Source organism: Manacus vitellinus, unplaced genomic scaffold (assembly GCF_001715985.3).
Source record: "Manacus vitellinus isolate BGI_N305 unplaced genomic scaffold, ASM171598v3 scaffold_30_pilon, whole genome shotgun sequence".
Taxonomy (NCBI): Eukaryota; Metazoa; Chordata; class Aves; order Passeriformes; family Pipridae; genus Manacus; species Manacus vitellinus.
Genome location: NW_021940291.1, coordinates 650,830 through 674,503, shown reverse-complemented (window position 1 = coordinate 674,503; position 23,674 = coordinate 650,830). Strand labels below are relative to the sequence as shown.

At 41.6% G+C, this 23,674-nt stretch overlaps 1 protein-coding gene across 4 annotated transcripts in view; it reads left to right on the top strand.

Moving 5' to 3' along the window:
- MOB2 (MOB kinase activator 2) overlaps positions 1–23,378 on the top strand; it is a 90,315-nt gene extending 66,937 nt beyond the window's left edge. For all 4 annotated transcript variants that reach the window (XM_018076084.2, XM_018076086.1, XM_018076085.1 and 1 more), the window contains exons 2-5: positions 12,069–12,229; positions 13,378–13,471; positions 20,357–20,481; positions 22,059–23,378. In XM_018076084.2, coding sequence (XP_017931573.1) covers positions 12,069–12,229; positions 13,378–13,471; positions 20,357–20,481; positions 22,059–22,369 — 691 coding nt within the window. In that variant the 3' untranslated portion in view covers positions 22,370–23,378. The remainder of the gene's footprint in view (positions 1–12,068; positions 12,230–13,377; positions 13,472–20,356; positions 20,482–22,058) is intronic.
- The last annotated feature ends 296 nt before the right edge of the window (positions 23,379–23,674 follow it).

Genomic DNA, 23,674 nt, shown 5'->3' with positions numbered 1-23,674 from the left:
GTTATTGATGACAAAACTGAACAGAGCATTGCATCATTCTGTCACAAAATTTTAAAAATTAACTACATGGTTACATTAGGGAATGTTTTGTACACATAATTTGTTAATGAAAGGTACCTAATTAAGATAATGCTTTGATTATCCTGTGAGGAGGAGACACACAATTTATACTTTCCAGCTATTGGTTTCAATTTTTAAGTTTAACAAGACAGTTCATACTAAGACTGAAAAACACTGTTTCTCATCATGGGATCTGATCTAAGGCATGCCAGGAGAGGTGGGACTTCCCTGAACTAACTTTGGTTTAAATTAAAGCTAAAATATTAACAAAAGGGAAAAAGGAATCCATTTTTGATCTCTAAAGCTGCCATTGAGAACTGACCTTGACCAAAGGTCATTTCTAGTAAATAAATATCCTTCCTAATCGCAATACTGTAGTTAATTTAAAGTGTAAGAGATGAGTTTGTGAAGCTTGGTACAGAGGATGAAAATTTCAGGTGGGGTTGCTTCCTCACAATTAGTATTTCATTGCCCAACCTGTTCAATAACTGATGGCTGGCTAGGTAATTGAATTCCCCATAGCTGTGTCTCAGTGCAACAAGATGCATGTGTGTGTGTTGGTACACAGGCTTTAAAAGTGAGCTGACAGGTGCAGGCATGCGAAATTGCTGATGAATAGTGAAAACAAGTTGAATTTTTTCCCATATTATATATCTAATTGAGTCTATGTTCTGTACTGAAGCTCCTGCAAAGAAGGCCAGGGTGTTTGAAGTAGCCATGTTGTTACCCATGTTTCCATGTACGCTCTCAGTTGTGGTGTGCCCCAGCATTTTTCTGTCCTATTAAACCACATTTTTTTAGACGTAAAGCAAACAATGTTTTATGCGAAGGATTCAGCTGTTGAAGTCTTGCCTGCTTTGTGATTACATATAGATGTCATTTTCCAAGGTAGAACTGTAGTAGGAAGGCAGGTGATGAACTTACTTTTACTCTCTTCCCAACATAAATAACTAACTTATCTTTCCAATGCAAGATACTTTTTGTGCCTAAATAGTTGTAATTTGCCCACTCCTGTCAGAAGTAAAGATGATGGTCCTTTACTGTTCCTTGCCTCTGGGGAGCTGAGGAGAGAGACAACTGTGACTGAGCTCAGCTGCAAGCTGACATGTTGCACCATGTTGAGAAATATTTGTCTATTGAGAGTACAGACTCTGGGTGAGTATTCCCATTAGCTGTTTGGGAATGTCATGCAGTCCATATTGCCTTCTTTTCCAGACTGTACAGTGTAACTGTGAAATACATCCTTAAACATTTTTGTAGACTTGTAAAAGTTGAGAATTTTAAAATTCTGTACATTAAACATTTTATGTACCCATCTTCCTAAACGAAGTGTGTAGGTAAGGTTCTGAACTTGGCCTGCATATCTAATGTATTTTCTTTGTTGCATGTTTTCTTTAGGCTACAGTCCTTAATACTAGTTAGTGTTGTCAGATAATTTTTTGTTGTTGTTGTACGAAGAGAGCTTGCAAGGCAAAAAGGCAGTGAGGAAAACTAAAACACTTTTTACAAAGACAAACCTGTCTGCACCCTGGTACTCTCTGAACAGAGCAGACTGTCTGCGTTTGTCTATCTTGGGCTGTATAGCAAGAAGTGTGATTGCTGAAGCCAGGTTGCCATGGTGAAATAATTCCCAGCAATTAAAGCACAGTTCTATCCTGAAAAGCAACTCTGTGCAAGCTATGTTGTGAAATCCCACATTTACAAGGCCATGAGGTTTCCAAATCAAACTTGCTTGGTTTAGAAATAAAAAGATAGCTTTGCAGTCTGCCAGCTCTACAGACTTCATCAGGGTTGGAAGATAACAGTGTCTGCAGTGATTTATGTGCTCTGTTGGTGAACTCCCTCCCCACAAAGGTGGACCACAGTGTACTGCATGTGCTCTTCTAGAGAGATAACGGGGCTGCATCAGAATAGCCAGGAGGAGCAGTTGCTGCCAAAACTTGAATGTAATGACGTAGAAGTCAAAATAACTCTGGTGTTCAAATAGGAGAATAGAGGAGATTAGATAAATCCCTGCTTAAATTAGTAAATGTGTCTGAAAAGACATAGGGAATGGATATGTTAATTGAGAATTTTCAGTGTTTTTATAGTACATTCACATTTTCTTTCCATTTGCAGAGTCTGAAAGCCTTAAAAGAGAGACAAAAACTTCTTTTGTCAATTTAAGTTTTTCCTTGTTCTGTGCAAGCAGTGTTTCTGGCCTCCAGAATTTCTAATTGTCTGTTGAAAAAACACTGCTCTGAATATAATAATAAACCTGACAGATCTCTATTTATCTTCCCCAGAGTGAAAAGGGTGTTAAAAGCTGCCCCAAAACTTAGTTGCTTTCAAATCTTGGTGCAGATCACTTGTTCTCAAGGCTCTGCATTGTGGGTGACCTCCCCACTGCACTGTATGTTAGGGAACCAGGCTTTCTGTCTCTGCCATTGTCTGCTCTCAGTTGAGAGCCAATTTTCTCCTTTCTCTGTATGTTTTAATTAAAGAAATTTAAGATATGCTACAGATCTCTGCCTTGGACAGAAATGTTTTCCATTATAGACAAAAACCTCTCTCTGCTAACTTCAAAAGGTCCTTGGAGAACTAGCTGAGATGTAAACATTTACATATGGAGATATCTGTGGCCAGGTGAAATGAATTCTGGTCCTACTGCATAGCTGCAGTATGGGAATATATTTAGCAGTGGAGGATGATGAGGAAGCACTTGTGTTGCTAGAATACTAATGGCATTTTTCCTTTGAGGAAGACAAGGATACAGGAGCATCCTTATCTTGGTACTGTGTATGGGCCTAATGGGTTTGGAGTGTTTACCTGGGGACTAAAATGAGCTGCATGTTAACAAGACAAATCCTAGAACACAGAACTCCAGCCTGTATTTTCAGCTGATGAATGGCTGGGCAGAGATGCCCTAGAGAGTCAGCATGGGATGGCCTCTCCTGTCCCTCAGTGCCCCACACCAGGGTCTGCTCTGAGCGCCGTTCTTGGGAAGGAGGAGTTGCAGTCCAGGGAGCATATACTGTGCTTCTAAAGCAGAGATTTGCCTTCCTTCTGCTCAGTTTTGGCTTCCTTTGTCAGACAGTTTGCTAACTGGAGACTTAAAACGAACAAAAACAAAGCCAAGAACCACCACTCCATATCTGTCACAGGCTCAGGATTGGGCACCTCTGATGCAGGGTTCTGCTTTGTGGTTTGTTCTAAGCATTGGATAAATTAGTTGTTGCAACACTTAATCTGTGACCTACTGAATCTCTGTTACCACAGACCTTATTTGGCTCCATGCAGAGCTTTTGAAAATAAACTTTAGGAGAGATTTCTCCTATTTTACAAATTACCAGAAATCTTGACTGCAGTAAGTTGCTTAGGAAAAGAATCTTGTTGAGGCTTGATGTTGGCACCTCCAGGTTTGGGTTTGTGCGGGCTTTTTGGCACCAAGGTAGAAGAGAACATTTCAAAATGAAGAACAACTGCATATTTGCTTGGGTGATTTTGTTTCTTCTATTGAATCGTTTCTTTTAAATTACGTCACTGGCTCCTAGAAATAAATGATCCATTTGTTTCCCATTGGACATCACTTCCTTGGTGTCCCACACAGCCCCTCTCCCAGGTGTGTTGTCTGGAGGGGAACCGGGAGAGTGCCAGGACTTTACAGTCAGAAGACCCTTCCCAGAGGCAGCCATAGAGGCTGGATACCTCCTTTCTGCCTGGGGGAGGAGTTCTGGCAGGTACGCCCAGAGAAGAAAGGAAACTCTGGTCCAGCGTGTTTTACCACAAGAATGCGCTGTGCACATTTTTGTAGCATTAATTGAGCTGTTGCATGCCTGGCCTTGCCTCCGCAGCCATTCTTCCCAGAGCTGCATTGAGGAGAAGATGGGGGATCCTGAGTAGCCTTACCTGGGAGTTTCAGCAGTGTAGTTAATGTGCCTCTGACACACCATTATGGGCAACCACTGAGCTTATGCTGTGAGGTGATGTGCAAGGGAGGAGGGAAGGAGGGAGAGGTGTGGAATTGTAGAATTGTTTAAGTTCGAAAAGACCCCTGAGATCGTCAAATCCAACCATAAACACAGAGCATGGTTGAGTCCACCACTAAACCACATCCACACATCATAAATGCCTCCAGGGATAGTGACTTCAGTGCTTGATAACTCCTTTGGTGAAGAAATTTTTCCTAATATCTAATCTAAACACTGAGGCCATTTCTTCTTGTCCTATCAGTTGTTACCTGGGAAAAGAGACTAACCCCTTCTTGCTACAACCTCCTTTTAAGTAGTTGTAGAGAGTGATAAGGTGCCCTGAGGCTTCTTTTTTCTTGACCAAACAACCCCAGCTCCCTCAGCTGTTCCTTGTAAGACTTGTGTTCCAGATCATTCTCCAGTAGGTGGGTGGGAGTCCTACAAAAGGGAACAGAAAGGCCTGATGTACCAGAGACGTGGCATGTGCAGGTGCCCCATGTTCTCCTTGCTTTGCCAGCAGCACCAGCTGGAACTCAGTTTGGCCCTACAGAACGTTTTGGGCTTTCTGTTGGGAAGCAGCACTACGAAATAATGTTATGGCACTTGTCATCCTTAACATGCCTGCCATGCCTTGGCACCGACTGTTTACAGCAGAGCATCCGGAGGCCAAGCAAAGATTCCCTTTTAAGGCCAAGAGCCACTATGAGAATTCAGAAGAAAAAGTTTCCCTGGCATGTAGGGTACATTCTTCTTTCCTCCTCCTCTTGAATAAACTATTAGTAACTTTTAAAAACAGAACAAGAATGAAGAAGCAGGGCCAAAAATGCTGCCAAAGACATTTTATGCTGCGCAGCCCCCTTAGACCTGCACAGCAACCAAGCCCTGGAGCTAACCCAGGGCGGGAGAGGGGAAGGATGAAGCTGAGATCAGAGGAGTCTGTCAGAGACCTGGGGCAAGAGGAGATCAGAATGGAGACTGTCTTAAGAAGTTTAGTCTCCTTCCCTTCCCCAGACCAGGAGAAATGGACTGTCCGCAGCACTTTTTGAACAATTGTACTGTATGATGCACCAGGATTTGGACTTGCTTTCCAATACCTTGCACGGCTTCCCTTCCCGTGCTGATGTTCTTTCCTTCCCCAGTCCTGCATGTGGATGTGTACATCCAGGATTTGTGTTCTGGGTGTGCTGTCACATGGCACTTTCAGCTGAAGACTTAGCAGTGATCTGGGTTAAAACAGGACATGGGATTGCAGAAAAATCTCCACAGAGGTGCTAATTTTGAGCTGTTTTAAAGAAAGAGGGGAAATACAAATATAAACTCTAGCTTTTTCCTCAAAGGAAGGGCAGCTCTACTGATGTTCAGATGAAGCTGTTATTCCCCTTTTCTTGTATGCTATACAAATAAATAAAGACACTGAATTACCAAGAAGGGATTTTAAGCTGCCTAGCACTCCTAAGTTTCCAGTTCTTGCTCTTAACTGAGGAGAAAAGACTGTGAGCTGCTGAGGTAGGAAACTGGACAGCCTTCAAGACTTTGTTCTTGACCTGTAAAAACTGGCGTAACCTGCTTCTTCATTGTTCTTGTCACTAGGACTCATAAATTTTAGCTCATAAAACTGTTTCCTTCCTGCTATGAATGGGTTCAGGACTCCCATACTTACGCAGAACATTTCTAACCAGAAACTAACTGATAATTTCTTTCCAGTAAAGGGCCACAGAAAAAAACATAAAGGTAAAAAGTAAATCTGTGAGCAGCTGACCCGATTTTCCTTACAAAGCTGTAGCCTTCTGTGGATGGCTGAAATCATTGCTTTTTTCCTTTCTGCAAAGGGAGTAGATCAGAGGGGGAGAGCTTGCATGTTAGAATTTTTTTACCTTAATGTGTTGTATTTTGTTCCACTCACATCGCCTTTGACTCCTTACCCAAAGAAGGGAAGAGGAGAGAAACTAAAATGCAAATGTCCAGTATACCTTTAATTTTAAATTATAAAAACCCTTATTCACTGGAAAAATTGAAACAAAGTGTTCATAAAGACTGTGTTGTGTCAACAACAAAGCTTCTAAAAGACACTATTAAATTGTTGGCCTACTGCCTCTTTAATTTTGTCTTTTAAGAAGCCAACCCTTATCCTCAAATTACCAAGAAAGTGGCTTTTGGCAGGAGTAATGATTCACTTTATAACACTTCATCAGTGGAGGATATTTTAAAACACAACACTTCAAAAAGAAAGAAGAAATTACAGGCTGAAAAATTGAACGCCCAGATAGTTTGATATATCTGGTAGTTCAGTGTGTAGAGGTATACCTGGAATATGGTGTTGCTGTTGGAGACTGTAATCCACATAAAAGTTTTTAGTTGGAAATGTGCCATTTAAACCCCAAACTTTTCCAGATTGTGAACTATACAAATTGTAAAGTGCAAACCAGGTTACTTGAAAATAACCCCCAAACCTTCAGGTGATTTTTTAAAAATATAATTTAGTGACACATCTGTGGGCATCTGTGTTTTTGATCTTCCTTAAAACAGATTTTTTTATTTTTATGCCACTTCTGCATGCATTGCTGTGAACTGGGGGGGTTGTGCTCTCCTCTGACCGACACTAATGGAATATGTCACAGCAGGATTGTCAGCAGTTGAGACCTGCTTTCTCCTGATTTGCCGGGGATTGCTAAGATTATAGCAGTTAACCTTGTGTAAGGAATACAGTTGCTAAATAACCCCCTCAAAACCACATGACATTAATCACAAAATATGCATCTTTGTCCTTTAAGTTTCGTGATCCGTGGTGGTTTTCATCCTCACAGACCTGAGATGACTTTTTAGTTTTAACGTTTGCAAACAGGGAGACAGATTTGCCATGTTAGGCTTGTCAGACCTGGTCTGTCAATTTTCAAATAGAAATCAGTGTGTTTAAGACTTTACTGGAACCTAAAACTAGTGCATGATCCCGAGGCACAGAGTGGTCAGAATTTTGCCTGGAGCTCTCGTCATCATCACTATAGGGGCTTTTTTTAAAATAAACTTTTTTACTTTCTGCAGTTACTCTTATTTCTGGTACTAAACCCACTTTGATATGCCACACTGAAAAGAAAAAACTCACTGATTACATGTATTTAAAAAATAAAAAATAAACAGCCACTCATCCCAAGGACAGTTAGTTATATGTGAAGGATAGGAGAGGAGGATCAAAGTATTGTAATTTGTTTTTGAAGGGATTTCAATTTCAGATGCAGTGTAAGAAACCACACAGCTTGCTCGAGACAGCAAGAAATTATTATAGCTGTGCTGGTTTCCTCTGGAAAAAAAACCAAATCCTGAACTGGTAGAGATAATTTAAAATTGCATGATCAGTTTAGGGAACTTTGGCATTTAAAATACCGCTAGCATTCCCTCTGTGTGATCAGCCTGGCAATAAATCAGATGTGCAGGACCAGAACCATGGATGCCTGGTACAATTCCAAAGTTATACATCAGGTTATCAGGTATGTCCACATTTGTACTATGAGTAAACTTTGAACCTTACAGCCAGTTTCTGCTGTGAAATGGGAGTAATACTTCCCTCAAAATGGTTTTGAAACTAAACACTTGGATGGTGCTTTAAAGATGCTCCACAGTGCAAAGTTCTTTAAACTAAGAAACTGCTGAGCATCTGATCAAGAAGGAAATGAGAGATTAGAGGAGGAGGATCTTTATTAACTGAGATGGGACAAGAAAAAAAACTGGGAAATTGGCAGTTTTACTTGATCTTAACAAAGCAGTTAGACTAGGGAAAAAAATCATCACAGACCACTGGGCCTGTCACTTGATGTGGAGTGTCTTACACATCTCTTTCTCCAGGCAAGCTTCCAGCTGCTGTGTTTTCTAGCTGAACACAAGGCTGAGTATGGAAGCCCTGCTAAGAGCATTAGTGACTGTACTGTCTTGGACTGGAGCCAGTTTGCTGAACCTTCTTCTAAGACTTTAGATGAGTGATCTCTCTTCTGCCGTTTCCCATCACTTTTCCCTCTCTGAAACGTATTCGTGGGTGTGACTTGGCCTATGGCATCATATTCAATCGAGTGCCTAAAACCAAAGACAGACCTATCCCAGGAGTTGTCTGAGGAATTAGTTTGTACTCTGGTTTGCCTGTCAATAAAAACTGCAGAGTGCTGTCTCCTTGGATTCCTTAAAGATGTTTGTTTCCTTGGTAGTTAAGCACTGATAGACAGGATTTGGTCTGTCCTCTTGACACACCACGAAACAGCTGCATAACAGCTATTCCTCCAACTGCTTTGGTGATACGATTGATCTGACATGGACATGTTAAGACAAATTACCAGAATTCACTTATTTTTGAAGAAAGACACTTGTAAACATGAATCAGGACTTGGGGTGCCTATAGCTGTGTTTTGAAAGGTACTGCTCTTTTTGTGGTCTTAAATCACATTTAGTTATGTTTTCCCATAAACAAGCATCTACAGGTGATGGATTTTGGTGTTTCCTGAACAGAACAGTCGTTCTGGACACTTCAACATTTTTCATATTTGTGTACTTTAAACATAAAATGAAAAATTAAGGAAGGCATCTTGAATGCTCACAACAAAGGAAATAAGGGATGCTTCACTTTGTGCCTTTGGAGTTGATTCCAGCTGGTGTCTTCTTACAAATCTTTGAAAAAGCAGCGAACTTAGAGGTTGGGGTGAGTAGAAGGAAAGGAAGCTAACTCCTAAACTTTACACTATTTGGTAATTCTGGTAACTGTGAATGTATGAGCTTTGATTCATCTAGAATATGGAACTATTATTTATTAATTCTTAATCATGTGTAATTGTGTTTCTAAACCAAGTTTTTTTGTACTACTGTACGTATCAGCTTTGTAAGTTTGTAAAAGAAGTGCTTTAAGTGTGGGCCGGTATTGATAGTTTCGAAACTAAACCCACAGCTTTACAGCCTAGAGTGAATATGACTCAACTAATTTGAGTAAATCAATATGAACTAAGTTCTGCTTAATTGAGGGGGTGTGCATGATCCAGTTCAAAATGATGTTTTTAAGGCTGGAGGAGATTTTTAGTTTTTACTTACAGTATTTGTGCCATGTCGTCTCCCAGCTGCACTGCATGGAGAACACAAAAATCCGCTGGTGTAAACAATTTCTGTGGTCTTGCTTTAGCTCTCAGCAGCTGCAAAAGGTTAACAAGTTTGTGCTGCACATGGTGATGTGATATGCAGGTTTCTGTGGTGTGAATAAACTCTTTGATAGCAGTGATTATGGGCATTTTGCAGGTTCAGTGATGATACCCATGGGTCAGGTTGTTTTAAACCAAACCAAAGCTTTGGAAAGGGGCAGAGCATGGGATTCTTTAGGAAGCTTCTGTTTAAAGTACTCCAGTTCCAGTACAAGGCAATTGTGGAAAGACTTACACAATTTTATTGAAAAGACATGAAGTGGCTGCATGTACTAATCTAACAGAGAATTAACATTTGTGTGGAAATGCGAGAGGTTCTGGTTTTTGTAAAGGAATAATGTACGGTTGTTTGCAGTAGCAAACTTGTGAACATATTTAGTGTTGAATTTTTATTCTCATGAAATGGGGAGAAGATGTTGAAGTGAGGGTGAGGCACACACCACTCATTCCTATGTGATGGAAGACTTGCCTCAGCCTCCAGTGTCTTGCTTCCTTCTGTGGTTTCCCTTCCAAGCCTGGCTATGACAGACTGTCTTTGACCTCTTTGTCTCTCTCTTCCCTCCTCCACCTCCTCTCAGAAGACTGTTCTTAGCTGATGTGGCACAGCCCTAACCTGGGGCCCTTGGTTTAATTATCCTGAACTACAGCAAAGACAGAAACTCTATCCAAACTACTTCTCACTGATAACTTTTTTCCCTGAGTGTGGTTAATGTGGTTTGTCAAACCAGTCTCTGAAGTTGAAGGTATTTTCTGCATGACTGTTACTGGAGCTATAATTTTCTTTAAAATGAAATTATCCTTGAATGCCTGAATCCCATCCCCCCAAACCAAACCCGAAAACCACTAAATGTAGTAAATGCAAGTGTTTGAAGATGGGAATAGTTAGCTGACAATCAGGAACTGTTATCTAACTGAGCATCCCTTCTGTGTTAAGAGCTTTGTGCTGAGGAACAACTGACTTCACATGTCTTAAAACATCCCTTTGTAGAGCAGTTGTGAGAATTAGTCCAGGTTGCTTCACTCGATAAATGTAAGTGACAAATCTTGCAGGCTCCACTTGAATTGGAATGCACTACTGTGGAAAAAGGAGATGTGCAGGAGGAGTTGAGCACTGAATTTCTCTTCACCAATACTGGATTTAGTTTATTTTCATCCTGAATTTGTATTCTTTAAAAAGATGTTTTATGCCATAGGCATCTTCTCTCTAACCATGAAACCCACGTTTGTCATTAACATAGGGAAAGAAAGTGTGACCATCTGTTCCCTGACAGAGACCTGCGGTGCTTTCTGAACATCTGTGTAAATGTATCGTGACGGTGTAACTGTATATTGTGCTGCTGTCACCAAGCTTTCCGTAGTTTTTCCTTGATGATGGCCTTTCCAAAATCCAGAAGTCCCTCTACTCTTAATTTACTGGTTGGAGACAAGTATGTCACGACTCAATACAAGTTCAAGACAGTAAACAGTGGCAGTGCTGGTGATCCAAGTTATGGCACTGCTTTCCGGTGAAAGGCACATCTCAGTCTCTCCCTTCTGTGGTGTGAATGATGTGGACGATGGGTTTAATTAACAGATCAGATCAGCAAAAGTCAAGCCTACGTGTACCTCGGACAGGAACACACAGTTGGAAGATTATTTAAAGTGTGTTAAGACCCAGAATGTGAGGTTGGTTTCCTTTGGATAGGATCTAGACGAGTTTTGACAGCAAACTTAATGCAGTTGTCTCAAAAGGTGGGCTTGTCTTGGCTTTACCAGTCCTTAAAAAACACTTTAACTGAAAAAGCCTGGTGTTAACCATGTCCTGGCATCTCCTCCTTGTATTCACGTGATAGTGCACAGCCAGTATTGCCTTACACTTGTCCCTCACCATTAAATAGATCTTCTGTCTCTGCTTAGGGATTTTTTAACTGTAGAAACACATGGGTGTTTGACCACATAGCCTAGAAGACCAGAGTGCTTGACCCGCTCTTCTTCCTCTGAGGTCCTGCTGGTCCAGGACTGAGGTCCAGGTCCATTCTTTGGTCCAGGAATGTGGGTTGGGTTGAGACTCTAGCTTGAAGATGTTAAAAACAGAGTGAGAGAAGACTCCAGTTATTACAGCAAACACTTTACAAATGGGAGATGAAAAATCTCAATATGCCCTGGAGATAAATGCATTTTATGGAATTATTGTTTGTCTACTTTTATAAATCCAAATGGAAGGTCATTTCATAATGCATTGGATTTTAAAGGATTTTCAGAAAAACACGAACTTGGTTCTTTCTGTCTCAGGTCTCCCAGGAGTTGAGAAAACAGGTGTTTTTGTGGTTATCACTGCTTCTAGCTGAAGTCACAGATGCTCACTTCAAGAAGGCTTCTGGTGTCTCAGAGAACATAGGGCTGGAGAGCAAGGAATGCTGTAGCTTTGAATGAGCTGCACCAGGTTTTCCAGCTGAGAGCTATCTTGCAGCAGCCTGCTTTTGCTGTCCCTCAGACTCCTGTTTTGCAGGTGACTGCTAACTGTAGGGCACAGCAGGTTGGTAGTCACGTTAGAGTAGCTCCTTCAGAACAGTAGTTCTGCTGTCTGTGCACAGGCATAAAGAGAGGCCGTCACTCTCCCAGTGGTTTGCAACCTAAACTGGCAAAAGGGCAATGGAGAATGGAGCAGCTCAGTCTCAAGTTTCTTGACACCTTTAAAACTTTCACTGTACTTGAAAAAAGGGTCTGAGCTCAAATACACTTTTAAAGAAATTATCTCTTATTTTGATTTGAAAAAGAAAGAGCTAAGGGGAGGGAATGCAGGAGGAACGGTGTAAAAACAAACACAAGAGTTTGGATAACTGCTGCTTTCAGGTTTCTGTAGCTGTTCAACAGTAAAGGTAACCTTGCTGCTCTCTTTTTTAATCTTTTGCAGGAAGTCCAAGGGAAAGCCAAATGGTAAAAAGCCAGCACCAGAAGAGAAGAAACTTTACCTAGAGCCAGAATACACAAAATCCAGAATTACTGACTTCGAATTTAAGGAGCTAGTGATGTTACCACGAGAAATAGACCTCAACGAGTGGCTTGCCAGCAACAGTGAGTATTGCATTCATACAGCTCTGAGCTTGCTGTCTATGCTCGAGAAGGCATTCATTCACCCTTTTTACTGTTTTCAGTGCTTAGAGAGACTCTCAATGACTATTTATGGTTACTGTGTAATGCATGTCATTATACCCTGAATAGTAATTAAGTTGTCTCAGGTACAACGCAGCTGTGCTCAGCAGCATGGAAGCCTTGATCGTTTCCTCTTTCCACCTCCCTCACTGTGGCACTGAGGGCATTAAAGTTTTGGATGTTCTTTGGATGCTAAACTGGCTGCTTCTGCATGTTTCTAACTCAAGCTACTGGCCTTCCAGAAGCATTGTAAACATGGTAGTTTCTAAACACTTGTACATAAAGCAAGTCTTTTGGTTGGATTTCTCCCCGCTCCTTTCAAGCTTTGGTGGAACTACTGTGGATTTAAACAGTAGACAGGCTGAAACTTAGACATACAACTGACTACTGTGACTGAACACTGTATCTGTGCATCTCAGTCCTGATTTACTGTACTTCCCAGTGCTTCCCCTGCCAGTCCTCACCTGCAGCTATGGCCCACTCTTGTTTATGTTTTCAGCAATAGGTGGTAGTAGCAAGAAACTACTTTAAACTGCATGTTAGGAAAGTTGATAGAGACTCGTTAAGAAAAAGTGAGGTGCCCTGTGAGAAGTACTAAGATGTTAAATTATCTCAGGAGATTTTTAAGAAGTAGATGTGTACTACTTTCATGCTGGTTCTTTTTACAAGGGGATGTATTGTGAGAACTATTAATGCTTTTTCTAGCCACTATATACTGAGTCTGACTTCAAAAGAACATAGCAATTTGTTTGCCTTCAGCTTGTAGTAGAGTATTCTACTGTAAAGGTGAGGCCGATGATGGAGACACTTTCCAGTCTTACTGCTTTGTGAGTAATGAGAGCTGATGCATCATGGTGCTTTCATCTTAAATACAAACAAGACCTTTCATTCTATATACCTCTTTGTTTTGCAGTTCATCATTAGGCTCATTTAGCTAAATCATGTTTGAAATCATATGCAAGCTCAAGACTGAGGTCACTTCACTTGCTCTGTTTAAATAATTGTCTGAAGGATAACCAGTGTTTGAAAGTATTTTACTTCTGAATTTATTTCCTTTGTTTATTTTTCAGCAACAACTTTCTTTCATCACATCAACTTACAGTATAGTACAATCTCAGAATTCTGTACAGGAGAGTCATGTCAGACCATGGCAGTGTGCAATACGTAAGTCAATATTTACAATTACAAGGTTTCCATGTCTTCAGAGTTGCCTGGGGGAGGATATTGGTATTGAATGGCATTGGGCAAGTGTTTTACAGCAGGTCTGTACTTGGTGAGAATGTGTCAGCTGTGCGTCGTCTTCTCTCCCCTCAGCAGTGAAGTGTGGTGGAAATCTGTTTTTGTGGAGGACTAGAAGGATGAGAATCTTTGAGTGCTCTGAGCTGGTTTTATAAGGTCAGATCAGAGAGGCAAATTACCATGTGTGTGCTTGAGGGAGAGGGGAACAAGGATGTTAAGGAAGCTTCCAGGTCCACCCATCCAGGAGCCGCTCTGGCAGTCATACTTACACCACCTGAGCTGGAACTGAGGCCCCTTCGCAGCTACACACCCCACACTCACACTGTCAGACCAGGTTTCCTTACCGGCTCGATCCCAGGTTTCTCATAGCAGAGTCTGAGACGTCCTGATCCTTAAAACAATTAAATCTTGGTGCAGTAGCTAAATAACAAAATAACAGCCCGAGTTGCTGCCTCCGAGAAGGGACCTGGAACAAAGGAAACCCTGGGTTTTTATACCCTCACAGTCTATGCACGATAAAATCTGGAGTTTTTAGCAGTCATCAGCTCCTACTGTGTCTCTGAGTGTCCAGTCCCCTGGCTGGGGGCCACAGGTCCCCGTGCCCTTTATAATGCAAAGGGTCGGCAATTCACAGCCCCTTGCCTGGGGCTCCCACCACCCAGAGCTCAATCTGCAGCTGCACCCCGAGCTACCTGCACTGAATGTATTCCTCAACGAGGGCAAGGCAGAACTGTCTGCACTGGTAACAGAGCTGGGATTCCATAGGAGGCTGGGGAGGATAAGTGAATTGTGAAAACCTCAGAGGGTGCTTTTGATAGCTGGAATGCTGACAGAGCACCAGGCTGCTGACAGATAATCTCTAGCCTGACTGTAAGCCACCGTCTTTCTGCCCGAGCCCCTGGGCACAGAGAACACAAGTGGCAGCTTTGCAAAGAGTAAGGAAAACGTTTTGCGTTGGCAATTTTCCACCTGTAGAATTTAGCAGACTTTTTAAACGTTGACTAGCTATCTGTTATGAAAGAAAGCTTTATAGTTTTACTGTACAATGTGAATATAAGAAAAAGTTAGCATGAACTCCTGCTCTTGATGAGCACAGTCCAACATGATGGAATATGAGATCCAGTCGAGTATGAATAAGCCTGTTGTGTTGTGGGGTTTTTTTCCTCCAACACGTGTTGATAGTCCTTTTCTTCCCTCCTCTTGCATTTCCTGGGGTTAATTTAATTGAGATGGATTTTAAAGCAGAAGACTGAGCAGTTAATGTTATAGTACATCAATCAAATATCTCAGGGAATGCAGGCAACAGAACCAGAACTCTATATTGTATCTCTGACAATCATTACATAGTTCTTAGAAAGAAATCCTTGCTTAATTCACTGGGCTATCTTGTACACTTGAAATTAATATCAGAGGCTTTCTTTGAGAGCACTCTGAAGAATGCAAAGTGTACTGTGGATATTTTTGCATGTAAAAGTTGGAACGATAACTGTCAGTAGAGAATTAAAGGCCATGCTAGGGACTTTGAAAGCAAGCTGGAACAGAAAGTAATAAATCTCTGCTGGACCCAGATTTTATCAAAAGGAGACAGAATGTCTCTAAATAAGAAATGGTGATCAGTAAGATGAGTGTTTAGTTAACTCTTGCTCCCAAGCTTTCTCATGTTTAAATTCCTGTTGTAGCACTGGCTGTTCAAAGAATGAATTTAACTGTTTATCCACTTGGCTGGTGGGAAATAGTGGTTAAAAGGAGGTGGTGATAGGGAACCTACCTTAGTTTCGCTCCATTCTGCTCTTAAACGGTTCTCTGTAAGCAGTTTGTGCTGCAGAATAAAGAGAGGAAGTGCCTGTAGGCGGCTCCAGCTGTAGTCTGTATTTTTAATGGTGAGGAATGGTAGCAGAATGTTCCTGTCCTTTGTTTTGGAAAACTGAAAAATTGTGGGAATAACAGGAAGCATGTCTGCATTTGGGCAAAGCACTTGAAACGGTTTGTGTGTAGCTAAATCATAACAATTTCAGTATCTTCCTGTGCTTGGGGCAGGTGGCTGATTCATGTTTGCAAGCTGTAGGCTGCATATTGCTTTATTCTCTCAGGTGTGTGGGTCTATGAAAAAAACCACCAAGGTGAGATCACCAAGCTACACACCTCAGTACAGTTCAGCTTTGAGGGCCCTGTTCATAATTGTGTTCTCCAAATCCTCATCTTTATGTTCTGCCTTTCCTAGCTCTTCCCTTTTGGAAGAGCTTTGCCTAAATGGAACATGGAGAACTGTCTCATAGATGCTCATTTGTTCATATCCAGTTACGAGTATGACAGTGCTTCCCCACCCCTTTATTTTTTTTTAATTAAAAATCTTAACCTAACGCAGTAAGGTAAGGATGTGCTTGTTCTGTGGTAGAAACACGAGTAGCTCTGGTTCATTGTGCCTCTGACCTGTCTCCAGTATGTAAAGAGTGCCACCTAAACGTCAGTGTCTGTTACTGGTTAACCCAAGGGACACTCCAGACTTAAACCTTCTGTGGCCATGATCTGTTTGTTCAGGTCCCTTGGAATAAAATGGCATCTAGCTATGTAAGATGGCCACAGAATTACAGTACCTTGGAATGAGGGTGCAGTTTGCCATTTTTTTCCTGTGCTGATTTTGTAGGTAGTTCTGTATGAAGGCCTGCATTCTGTTCCACTTTTATGTTTTCCCTGTCCAGTTCCTGAAGACGTGTTTTGGATCACACCATTCTGGTCACACTTAAGGAAGGCTTTTTGTATTTAAGGTTGAGAAGTAACTATTGAGAACAGGTTGGTTGTCAAGTTACTTTACATTCAAATACACTGCAAATACCCAGTCCTACATTTAAAGTATTTGCTGGCACTAGAAACACTGGTTGCAGCTAAATATTTGAGGTAAGGATTTAATATCTCAGAGAAGCTCCAGCCAACTGACAAACTGCAGACAGATGCAGCTTTCAGCCCTCTGTCAGATATGTGAGATAGCACAGCCATCTGCACACAGTGAGGAGGAGAATTTCTGCTTACGGTCACTAAGAGACATCTGACCAAAACTTAGTCTCAGTATAGAACAGATGGAAGCCTTTACTGGCAAGGTGGGATAATGCCAAGAGAAACACCACAGTGCCCAGTTATCCTCAAAATTTGATGAGGTTGGCATGAATGTAACTTTGGGAATTACTTAATTTTGCTTATTAATATGATTATCACTTGTAAAGCAGGTACTGTATTTTTAACACAGTATTTACTATTTAGATTTATTATGCTTTATAGCTTATTATTACACAAAGCAGCTTTTAAGCAACATGAGCTGTAAACTGGTTTTGTAGCTGACATTGGGGCAAAACTTGTTCAGGTGCTGCACTGAGTGTACCAAACTAAGAGCCAATATAAGTGCTGTTCATAAGGCCAAGACTACAAAACTCCTAAGGCATCAAGGATGGATGCAAACTTCTAGCAGCCCTCCTTTCAAGGTGTCATTTTGGTCCACTGAAATCCCTTAATTGATAACTTTTTTTCTAATCTTAGGCTCCTTTCTCATTGCTACCTTGCCCTTAGTATCTGCATATGGAGGGTAGTTCCTTTTAGAAATCTTAAACTTCAAGTTTTGCTTTGTCTTATATTTGAATTTCCCCAGCTGTATGGTTTTACATGATGGCTCCTTTCTCTTTTCCCCCATCCAAAATGTTCTTTAGCCCCTATCAAACCATCAAAGCTGTTCCAGCTGCTGACAAGCACTATATTCCTGCCCTCGGCTTTCTACGTAGCCCTTTTTTTGGTATTTCTACCAGGACTGTCTCTTCTTCCTTTCCAGGCAACCTAATCTCCACAGTATTTGCTTTTCCCTCCTTCCAGAAGCTTTTCTTCTTATATACCAATGTAACTTCTATTCTGCCTTGGTTTCTATGTTATCAACACAAGCACAGAATGTTTTAGAGGAAAAGGGATAAAATATATACATATATTAAGATGCAGCATTGTTAATTCATATGTGTTATACTTTATTATTTGCATCATAGGCTTTTCTCTGTTAAACCCATAGTCATTTTCCCCTGGAATTTAGAACGGAGCTGCAAATTCCTTGTGCTCTCCATACTGGGGAAGTTTAAATCTGCCAGAAATTATATGGGAAACAAAATAATCAAAATCTGCATCATGTGAGCACTTCTTGAAAAAAGTGCCTTTAAGTCTCATCCTCTTGTCCTTTCTGCTTCCCATCCATTCCCTAATATGGGACTGTGCTGTCACAGTGCCAGTATTGGAATGCAATTAGGCTTCTGTGCCCAGTTGAGCCCTTCCTCGCCCCCGCCTGCTTCCTATCTTGTTAATGGAGATAACTCCAGCGTACCAGGTGCGAGATGTTCAGGGCATGTCAGGGGCTCCTCTCTTCCCCTAAGGCCTGTGAAGTCTGTTCACAGCACCAGAAACATGAGGAAGACACATGATTCTAGTCAACAGGACAATCCTTGTAGTTATCTCCTTAGTTTTAATGATTCTTCTTTTAAATTCCTATTTTGCATAATCAGCCTAATTTTCAAGGAAAGGCAAAAAGGATATTCAGTGGGATGTTAGAGCAGATTTATTCACTTATATTTTCATGTAAGTGAACTTGTACAGTTGCCAAACTGTTTCTTTTGACTAAGATCCAATTATCAAGACTCATTTTTGTGCCTAAGGGCAACTCTAAACTATGCTTTCTGTCTTGCAGTTGAGGGTTTCTGCAGTGTGAGAGAATTGCTGAGGTACAGACAGTCCAGCCTGCTTCTGCTCTTGGCAACAAGCACCGTCTTAAGACCCAAAATAAGGCTGAGTTGCCTAGGACTGTCTCACTTCAACTTATTGCAAGACTAGACAAATGAGGTGGCTTGTGTGTTGGTGCACTACATTGTGTAATTCCTTATATGTGGATTGTTACAAAGGAAGTAAGCAGTGATGAAAAACAAACACAGTCTATGCCTAAGGGCTCAAATGCCAGTTTTGATGCCTGACATAGCTCTAAAAAGAGCTTTTGACTCCTGCTGTTTTCACCCACTTTCTCACCTTTTTATGCAATTTTGCAGTCAATCCTTGCTCTTTCTAGTAAATGACAGTGACCAAGCACCACATAGTGAAAATGAGCTGAAAAATTCTAAAATTTAAGTGTCTGCAGAAGCAGTTTTCAGTTGCTTTTCCTCTCTTAACTTGAACTATCTACTTATTTCTGCAGCTTCCTCTTATTTTAATATGGCTTTTGGCATGAGCAGCATTATTACTGTCTTCACCTCACCACCCTCAGGTCCCTGAAGAATCTTTTAGGGCAATGAAAACACATTCTAAATGAAAACTTTTTAGTTGCCATTAACATTTTTCTTTAGTTGCCTCAGGACAGTTCTGCTGGTCAGTACACATAAAACTTCACTTCCCAGGTGGCACATATAGATCCTTCAAGTTCATTGCAGCCTAGTCCTGTTAGGCCTAAGGTGGCTAAACGTCACCCTGAAGTAATATTTTGTCTAGGGCTATAAAGAGCCTTATTCAGTGATTTGTGTGAGAAATGTTAGATCACAGATCATTAGCCAACAGCAGCAGAGCTGGAGCTGAACAGACAGGCAAAAAGTAGTGCCCTGGCTTTATAGGCTCGTGTTGGGTGTGATGTCTTTCTAGCCAAGTTCTTTCTCATGCTCAAACCACTTCCATTCTTGCTTGCAGTCAGCAAACTCCACTCATGCTGTGTTCTGAGAAGACCAATGCAATGGATTTCTTATCAGCCCTATAATGATACAGGACTGTGCCTGGAGCTTAGGCTGTTTGAAGAAAGAGTTCATAAACTGGGACTCAAGACACATCTAGTGTGACATAGGCAAGAAAATACCAATTAAAAAGTGTTTTGCTAAATTCCTTATCTGTAAAACATTTCTCACTGTCTGCCTAATCCAGTCGATATCTGTTCCTGGTAACAGTTAGAGGTACTTTAATTAACTATGACTTTATAAAAAAGGGAACAAACCTTCAGTTATTTCATAGCCTTCAGATTCTCCATCAGGTGAGGGATGGCTGCAGTTAATCAAGATGATTATGGCTAACTGATTGAATTATGATTCCTTTTGAAAGTCCAGGCAATATGCTAATGTCTCCTGTAATATCCAACAGGAATATTCACTGGTGACAGAATCAAATGTATATTCATGTGTTTGGTGTAACTGTAAGGAAAGGAGCAGAGTTCAAGGGCATGCTGTCAGGGATGTGCAGAAGAGTCCTGAAAACTTTCCCCAAATTGGATCTTGGAACAGGAATTGAAGCACTTAAAATCGCTGCTGGTCCTTGGGAGCACCAGGCTGGAAAAGCCGGTGTTTTGGAGCCACCATCTGACCGTTTAATAATACTGCACTGCAAGACTAATTTATGTTCCGTGATGTTAAGCATCAGAAGTTCACCAGTTTATCACTGTGCAATGTTCTTGCCCTTTTAAAAATACTTATATAATGCTTTCCTGTACAGTTATACTGGCTGTATCTAAGCCCTCAGCCTGTCATGGATAGTGAATTATTGCTGCCTCAGCAAAGCTCCTCTCCTTGGAGACTTGTCAGCAGACTTTCTGTGCTTGGTACTGCCACCTGCACTCTGGCCTAAACCCATAGGGAGAAACAAAATTGGCCAACAGAAATTCAAGGTCTTTGATCTAGAAAAGAAGTGAATCTGTTCTGCAGCAGCTGTGATGTGTTTTGGTAATGTTGCAGCTGTTGTTTTATGTTATTTAGACACTGACCTCTTAGAGGAGTGGAGCCGAGGAGCCAGAGTGTGATGCGGTAACACTGTCCATTCTCTCCGCAGACAGTACTACTGGTATGATGAGCGGGGAAAGAAGATCAAGTGCACTGCTCCTCAGTACGTTGACTTCGTCATGAGTTCGGTGCAGAAACTAGTGACAGACGAGGACGTCTTTCCAACAAAATACGGTATGTCCGCTTCCTGGGGCTCTCTGTGGAGGCCGTAAGGAAAGCGAAAGTTGGCTTTCAGCATGTGTCTTACAACAAGAGGGCTTTCTCACTTGTTTGATGGTTTTGTTGTTGTTTTCTTTGTGGGTTTCTTTTGGTTTCTTTAAGGGAGATTTTAAGTTTGGTTCATTCTTGCAGTAAAAAAAGACTTGTGCTGTTGGTGCATGAACTGGGGTGAAAGTCTCACACACCTGTCTCCTTGGCTTCTGTTTCATCATCAGTACATCTTTCCCTTCAAGCATGTTGAGATCTTCTAGCCTGTGTTCAGAGAGGATAAAATTCTGAAAACAGTCAGCAGGTGTGTGTTCAATACAGCCTGCTGACAGCAAACTAGAACTCTGTTTCCATTAGAGCCTCAATACATTAAGGGGGAAATAAATTGGATTGCCAGGAATGTGGCTTGCCTTCTTTGCCGAAGGTTCTAAGGCCTTGTCTCTCAGAGAGTTTGCAGTCTCCTTTCCCTTACAAAGATTTAATAACAATGTGATTTTTAAGAGCTGAAAAGCAATAGGAAAGTAATTTTAACTCAAATTTGTATCCGATCAAGATTGCTACATGCAATGCCTTTGTTTAAGGGGAAGAAAATAGAAACCTGAAGTTATTTTTGGTTGGCCTAATCAGGACTAAAAGCAGCTGGCTTCTTGAGCCACTTCAGCAGGTAATTGGGAAACTAAGACATTACAATATAGAAAATACTAAGCTAGCAGCCTTTGCTTACAAGCAGCCTGATCTGGAAAAAGGCAGTGTCTAGTGAGACTGTGCCTAGTAAGCCAGCTGCAGTTGTCTTCTGTTTTTTTAATATTCCCAAGGTCAGCGAGGGCACTTCATGCAAGTGATTGTCTGTGAGGTCAAGGGGCACTTTAGACCAGTAATAGACTTTGCACTGTGCATCACAGGATGGCAGGTGTTGCTTTTTTGTTTGCCTCAGTTTCACTTTCAGTGTTACTAAAGTAGTTACCATGCAGGTCCAGTACTCCAGCACTTGCTCTAGGCAAGCACAGTTTCAGCTGCCTAGATAGAGATGCCTGATAGAAGGCACCCAGTATTTCCTTCCATTTCTTTCCCATTCAATAGAGTTTCAGCAATGAAATGAGGGAAGTCGTTATGTAAAATCAGCCAAACAGCTGCACACTACCAAGGCCCGTGTACCTTGGCTTCCATATCAGGATCTGTGAATTGGTTTCCTGGAGAAAAATTTGCTACTCCTGGACAAACTAGATAAGGACCTAGAAGAATCATTATTTTTACAGCCAGTAACAAAAAATGTAGTGGTTTTAGAGAAAAATTATACTTGCTTCCTGATCTTTGAACCCTTAGGGTTTAAAATTTAACTTCAAATGAAAATGCTTAATACCTCCTTAGATTCTTCCCCTGAATTCCTGTAAAGAAAGATGATAGAATGATAGAGGACCCTCTAGTTGTCTGCTGTAGATGGTGGGCTAGTTGCTGTTACCCACAGGTCAGCCCACCCAAATGCTGCTGAGGAGCTGATGGTAAGCAGCTGGTGCTATCATGGTGTTTTTCCATCTTCCTTTCAGGCAAGGAATTCCCAAACTCATTCGAGTCCCTAGTGAAGAAGATCTGCAAGTACCTGTTCCATGTGCTGGCCCATATCTACTCCTCACACTTTAAGGAGACTTTGGCACTGGAGCTGCACGGACATTTAAACACACTCTACACACACTTTATCCTATTCATCAGGGAGTTCAACCTCGTGGACCCTAAAGAGACCACCATCATGGATGACCTCACAGAGGTCCTCTGCAGCAGCAGCGGGAGCAGCAGTAATGGGAGCGGCAATGGGAGCAGCAACAGCGCAGGAGCACAGAACCACGTGAAAGAGAGATGAGCCCTCCTACAGGATCAAAACTAACATTAAAAACAATATTATCTATTCTGTGTGTATGTGTATGTATATGTTCAGATATACATACAGACATATACAGCGATGAAAGCTGAAAGCAATGATGCTGCCACCACAGGACGCGCAGTCGTACAGGACTGTACGGAGCTTTGGGTTAATGCGCCAACTGGCGAGAAGTTGCACCAATTTTATTTTATTTTCTCTCCACTCCTCCTTTTACCTATTCAGATGGAAGATGAGTGCTGTTTTTAGAGAAGAGCCAAGCTTGAGAGTGGGGCCACTCTTGAATTTTTTGGTTGGGTTTTTTTTTGTTTGTTTGGTTGGTTGGTTTTTTGTTTTTCTTTCTTTGGTCTTGAGTGCAAGCCCTTTGGTCTTTCTAGGCTGGTGGTCCTGCCATTTAAAAATATCTATTATACTATAAGAAATAACTTTTACTTGGAAGTGGCTTAAAATGCAGGTTTGTTTGGGTTTTTTTTGGGGGGGTGGGGGTGGTTTCTTGGTTTGGTTTTACATAGACTGCCTCTTAACCCTGCCAAAAGCTCCCCCATTGAGTGCATCTTGCCCTTTGTTAGCTTGGAATGGGAAGAAACTCCTGGCTTGACTAGAGTAGCAACTAGGGGCTTGCTACGTGTTGACAGCGGGCATAATTCTCCAGTTGGCCCATCTATATGGTCAGAACGTGCAAGAGGATCCACAAGCCTTTCTGCTTATTGCTCCTACAGTATATATACTCTTTCTTCTGCTCCCCTGCCTCTTCTTTTCCCAGGCACACCTCTACAGGTAACAGGAGTAAGATCACTGCAGTCCAAAACCCGTGTGCCAGAGCCACCACCTTTTGCTTTCCATTGAACAGAGGCCCGGGGAGGGGGGGAGAAGGGTGCATTGAGTCAGTCACCGCCTGTGCTAGAAAGATGGCTGTTGGCATAAAATTATATTGTTGGCTTATTTTAGTTCATCTGTTCTATAATAATAAAAACGAATCTATCAGCCACAAGCTTTGTTTTTGTGTTTGCAGCGTCAAAACTCAGCAGACTCCACCCCTGCAGCCTCCCTCTCACCACTGAATGCTGTTGGCTCTGCTCTCAGCCAGCTTTATAAATAATGGGTTGCCTTCCACCCTGTAATCTTACATTTATAATCAATTCCTTGCTGTTTCCGGTAGCCGTGGGAACCACCTCCCCAGATAATCTGAAGATAAACAACACTTGGAGAGAAACAAGTTTCCTGTTAGTACATATATCCATTCTGCAAGTGCTGTGGGTTCCTGCATATCTTAGAGCAAATACTGTA